The sequence below is a fragment of the Melospiza georgiana genome, chromosome 14 (assembly GCF_028018845.1).
Source record: "Melospiza georgiana isolate bMelGeo1 chromosome 14, bMelGeo1.pri, whole genome shotgun sequence".
In the NCBI taxonomy this organism is placed as follows: Eukaryota; Metazoa; Chordata; class Aves; order Passeriformes; family Passerellidae; genus Melospiza; species Melospiza georgiana.
Window position 1 is genome coordinate 13,796,596 of NC_080443.1, and position 6,017 is coordinate 13,802,612.

General features: G+C 46.1%; 1 protein-coding gene across 1 annotated transcript in view; it reads left to right on the forward strand.

The window, feature by feature from the left end:
- Positions 1-5,686, forward strand: part of GLG1 (golgi glycoprotein 1) — an 82,217-nt gene extending 76,531 nt beyond the window's left edge. The window contains exon 26 of the mRNA XM_058033998.1: positions 344-5,686. Within this exon, the coding sequence (XP_057889981.1) occupies positions 344-511 (168 nt within the window). The 3' untranslated portion in view covers positions 512-5,686. The remainder of the gene's footprint in view (positions 1-343) is intronic.
- Positions 5,687-6,017: the final 331 nt, after the last annotated feature.

Below are 6,017 nucleotides of genomic sequence, written 5' to 3' on the forward strand. Positions count from 1 at the left end.
CAGGTTGTCTTCTTAGAACTTAGATCTTATTTTCTCTATGTCTGGGATGTGTCCCTAACAATGCAGAATTAAACTATCTTTTGTGCACACAGGGCTTAGTCTCCTGCAGAGAAGGTGTGGGGCAATGAAATAGGGGCAGGAAAACTTCCTGTTATAAAGGTGTGTCCTGAACAGCAGCTCCTTCAGGTGAATCATTGCAGACCTGCTTTTTTCTGGTTCAGGCCAATTGTAACAATGACAGGACGCCGCAATAGCAGCTCCGGACACTAAAGCTGGTAAATGTCACAGCTGAGGGTTGCATGGAAAGCACAGCTTGGCTCATTTATTCCCTTTTCATTTCCAGGTTGCCCCAGCAGAAGGCTTTTCTGACCTTGCCATGCAAGTTATGACCTCTCCATCCAAGAATTACATCCTGTCTGTGATCACGGTTGGCATCTGTGTGCTCTTCCTCATCGGCCTGATGTGTGGACGCATCACCAAGCGGGTGACAAGAGAGCTCAAGGACAGGTAGAGCCTGGATTGCCTGCTGAAGAAATGCCTGCCCAGTGCCCAGTTTTGTACAGCCCTCCTCTGTATAGTCTACCCACCCCCTCTTGTGAGAGGAGAATTAAAAAAAAAAAAATTAAAAAAAAAAAAATTAGAAAAGCAGCAGGTGTTGGCTCAGTTTTCCCATCCTGGATCTCATCCATGGCATCTTCATCCTATGAAAGTTTGTGTGCAACATTGGCAGCCCAGCCAGCAGCTTTTGTTACCCCTTTGTTAGCAGACTCCCGTTTACCTGCCTGTAGACAAGTCTCTGTTGTACTGTTGGAACTGCCTTCACTCTCCAAATCAGACTGATATGACCTGCAGCTCAAGCAGTTTTTAAGTAAATTTTTAAAGACAGACATATTCTGCATACCGACTATATGATTTAGGTAATGGTTCATACTGAAATCTAGTCATCCTCTGTGGCTGGGTGAAGTTGAGGCAGGAAATTAAAGGGTAAATTGCATCTTACACCACAGCTGGCCTTGTTTTGGACGTCTTGCTCGTCTGTGTAAAGCATCTTCAGAGCATAGTCTTGGACAACCTAAGGACACCAACCACTGGTGTCATCTCCTAGTGAATATCCTGCTTATGTGACTGTGGATTTTTTTGGCTGAAAAGATGTCCTTCCTTTCTTCCTCTGCTGCTCGCAAGATAGAATAAAATACTGACCAGGATTGAGTACTCATGTGAGCTATACAACTTGTGTTTCAGTAGATTAAAGGCACGATGTAGACACGAGGTATGTAGAGCCTGTCAGTAGTGAACAGTGTCAGTGGGCAGGAAGTGCTCTGAGCAGTTACTCAGTCAACTTTTTTATTAGCAATGATGCAGTAAAATTCTAACACTCCTTTTATTTTACCTTGCTACTGCTAAGCTGTTACCCTCCCAAATTAACTGTGTGTAGATGGTACTGGCACACTGGCAGTGCAGTGCTCTGTCAGTGATGCAGAAAGCACCAGAACACCCATTGTCTTCTCTCTCTGTGTAATGGTTACCTGTGGGTTAGCACTGTGGTTTGTAACCACACTCTGGGTCTTAATGGTTTGCATGGTGGCACTGAAGAGTGGCTTTCATCTCCACAACTACAATTGATGGCATTTTCCTGGGATGTAGGACACAGGTGCCAGTCCTGCCAAGTGGATGGAAGAATGATAGTATGGTATGAAAGGCAGAAACATCTGGATCTTAAAGGGAAGTAGCTTTTAGCTCTTGCATAGTTACCATCAACATGTGCATTTGTGCTATGTATAGTTATACTTCCAGAACCTGATACTTAGACCCAAGAGCCCAGAGAAGGTGTTTTGGAAAAGCTGCACCAGTAGTTGTGGCCTCTTCTTACCATCATCTGTGTTCCTCAGGTACAAGGAGATGTGGAGCTCATCAGGCAGGTGCTTTGACTGAAACATGGGGTTGTTGATGAAATCTATAAGATGCTGCACAAGAATCAATGTGTACAGGAGGATATGTTTGATTCACCTTTAGGACGTGCTTACCCATGGGTGCTGTGGTAAAAACCATGTGCCTGAAAGTGTCCAGCTTAGGCTGATGCTTGAACCATAACTTTATTTTCCCACTTAGCACACTTCTGTGTAAGACCTGGCATTTCCAGTTCTCCCCATTGTTCTCTAGAAGAACAGTGGAGGTGGTTTTGACACACTCTGGAGTGTGGACCAGCTGATTCTGGTGATGCTGTACACACAGAATGGCATATACCAAATATTGTGAGCTTTGGCTATGACTTTTTGCTGAAGCTTTTTGCAAATATACCTTCATCCTGCTCGTGGCAAACTAGTCTGGGTTCAGACTTGCTATGTTAGTGAGTCTCACAAATACTTCTGGTTTTGTAGCAAAGTACTGTGAACACAAACAAGCAACAGCAAAAGCCTGAGCAATGAAGTTTTAGTGGAGAGTTAGTGTATGGTAGGATTGCAGTTAAGTGGTGAGGTAAAACTGAATTTAAGCCTGAATTCCTTCTCTTGCCCCTCCTCCCTGGTGCTAAGGGAGCTTGCCTGGCTATCAGTCAGCATGGAGCAGAAGAGAAACAGTTAATTTGGTCTCTTGAGGTAGCACAGGTGTGTAACTCCACAAATATTGGTTTGGCAATCAGAAGTGTGTGTTGTATCACTTGAGTGAGTGTTGAAATGACTGCTGTCAAGATGGGTGTGCTCACAGAGCTGCCAGCAAGGGAAGTGGGATCTCGGTGCAGCCTTGCTTGCTGGCACGAGTCCTGCTTCTCCAAAATGTCTATCTGGCATTATTAAATTGCCATTGGAGGGCTTTTTTTAAACTGTTGTGACTTTTTGAGAAGGCATTTTGTAACTTGATTAGCTTGAAAGGCCTAATTAGATGGTTTATTGTCTAGAAATAGCATCTTCCACTAAATTCCAAAAGACATTGCAGTGAAAATTGTAGGTTTGTAGCCATAGTTCCAAATGTAAACCCTGTTCAGCTCTGAAGGTGACTTTCTTTACTTTCAGATATAAGGCTTGCTGGGTTTTTCCCTTTTATATTTGGAGGAGGTTATGGTAAGGGTGCCTGAAGCATGGCATTAGGAGTCTGTGCTCTGCAGTGTATTAGTCTGTGGTTGGTGGTGTTTCTGCCAGTGTCAGGCTCACAGTTTGTGTGAGTGCACTGTGATGCTGATAGAGGTGTGTGGCCCAAGGCCTTTGGAAGAAAAAGTAGGATACTAAATAAACCTTTTGTCACAGTAGACACAGACCCACCTTTTAAAGGTTGGCAAGGTGTTCAGGCCATTTTATCATGGAGTATATTATCTTTTAATGTTTTAAAAAGGGATCTGCTACCACTGGTGATGACCAGATCTGGATTTTTTCCCAACTAAAAATATACAAGTCACAGTCTTGAAACATTCAGATCCTTTTCATGTATGCCTAAAAATCTAGAGGTTTTGCAAGCAGAGAAACCCACAGGAGCACTCTTCCAAAAATAACCTGGTTGTGCTGTTGCCAACACATCATCTTGCCTGCAGGTAATCATTTTCCACTTCAGGGAAAGAAAGAAAGAATCATAGAACAGTTTTGAGTTGGAAGGAACCTTAACACTCATCTCATTCCAACCCCTGCCTTGGGAAGAACACTGCACACTAGACCAGGGTATTCAGAGTCCCATCCAGTCTGGTCTTGAACACTCCAGGAATGGAGAGTCCACAACCTCTCTGAGCAGCCTGTGCCATTCTCTCAACACCCTGGTAGGAAGCTGTGAGCAGTGGTTGTAAGAAACACTGCAGTTGCCTTGAATTTGAGAAAGCCTTTTTAACTTCTCTGTTCAACAGTGTTAGCAGTAGCTGCAGTCAGCCAGGACAAGTGGGTTGGTGTGGAAGAGCCTGTGGTAGTCTTTCCTCTTCATGATTCTTACCTCTCACTGGAGAAATCTGCCTTCTACTGAATGAAGTTTAGGAGATGGTGAGACTTGTTGCTGGTGCTCAGGGCATGGATGGAAGAGCTGGATGTTTGGGATCTGGCAAGGCATTCAGCTCTCCATTTGCTTCCTGCTGCTGCTGCTGTGAGGGTTAACAAGGCTTCCTAAAGGATGGCATGTGTGTCAGGAACTGTGCATGATGTGCACCTCTATAATTCACTCCTGCTAGCCTGTTACAGTTCATTCTCATTCCCAGTAATAAGCTTATTTATTGTTTACCTAGGGAGTCTAATCAAGTCCTTTTGAGAATTTCAGCTTGGGATTCTCCTGCCTCACTTTTGTCATTAGGCTTCTGGAGTAACTCATCTGGGTGGGAACAAAATTCCTGGCACCTGAAGTATTGCCCACCAGACTGGGCTGAGTATCCGTTTTTCTGTGTCACTGCAAAGGGCTGGAAAGACCCTAGTGAAGGTTGAATAATTCTGTAGCAAAATGTTAGCATTTCCTCCAGAATCTGACATTGTGATATAATCAGTGTTGCTCTGAAAGAATCCACAGTTAAGTGCATTGTATGGAAAATAAGGGTTGTGACTGTCTCGAGTACAGAATCTAACTGCAGGTAGGTACAGAGGGAAGAAATGGGATAAGCCAGAGGGACTGGTGGAATCCCACAATGTTGTAGAGGAATTGTGTTAAAGCTGGATGGTGATTTCTGTTAAAATACGACGTTATTACTTAGTGAAAGAAGATTGTAGGGTTTTTTACTTTATCGGTTTTGTTTAGGAAAAAAAAAAGGTAGTTTTGAGGTGTGTATGAGTGCACAAGTGTGGTATGAAACCAGAATATTTCATCTAGCACCTCTGTCCCTATTTAAATGACAGCTCTGTGGACTTAAACAACTCTAGTGTGGGTTTGTGTAAGAGCACGTTCCTCATTCTGGGGTTCAGATCCTCTAGGCAGCTCCCAGGTATTGATCTTTGTGCAGTGTCCATGTGTGGGAGCCAGATCTGCCATTTTTGCTTCCACCGATGAGTAATGGTTAGGGGAGACCCAAATCTCACACGAGCCAGAGAGAATTCAGCTGGCACTACCGTTGTCCTATGCTGGTGGAATTCTGCGTCTGCTCCACTGAGTTCCTGAACGCTGTCTGGGGTAGGGAGGACTAACAGCGTTGCTCTTCACTAGCCAGAGGCGAAATTTTCTCCTTGCACAGCACCCAGATTTGATTCCATAGCTGCCCAAACGCAAAGATCCCTGCCAGGGTGAATCGCTGCACCCTGAGCCCCCAGCCCTGCTGCCCCTGCGTTGACTGAGTTAGATGGAAGTGCTCGCCTGGGAAATCCTGAACTAGGAGCAAAGGGAAAGGGAAAGGTGTGCCTGCCCCGTGGGAGGGAGGATCCATAGCTGTGGGTACGGGCCGGGTGCAGGGGAAGGGGCTCCCCAGCACCTGGAGTGTACAGAGCAGACCCAGCGGATTCCTGTTGTACAGCAGATGCTGTTTGAACGTAGTCTCTTTTTTTTTATTATTATTATAATTATTTTTAAATGTGACATTAACGAGACTTTTTTTTTTTTTGTAAATTGTTTACCCTTTCTGTGTATAAATCCTGGCCGCTCCTTGTTTCAGTTTGGTTTTTTTTGTTTGGTTTTTTTTTTTTTTACATGTCCATGCTGTGTAATTTTGAGATGTTACTGAACTTCTGAACATAATAATGTGCATTTTTTTTCTGTACAGATGAAATGGGAGAATTTAATAAAAAGAGTCTGCAGGTTTGTACTTGTGGTGGTTTATTTCTGAGGGGACGCGCGGGGGGAGGGGCCTCGCTTGGCCACGCCCCCGGGGCCGATCGGGGCGGGTGACGCACGCGCAGGGGCGGCTGTCGCGCGGCGGCCGCGGCCGTAAAGCGCGGAAGGTCAGGCCGGCCTCCCCCTGGCCCAGGTGAGCCGGCGCGGCCCCGCCGAGCCCGGCCCCGCTCCGCGACCCCGGCGCGCCCGGCACCGGCACCGCTCCGCGCCCTCACTCCCTCCCGGCCGCCCCGCAGCGCGGGGGCGAGCAGGCCGAAGCGGGGGCCCCCAGGCCCGGGGCTCCCTGACACCCCGCGCCCTGA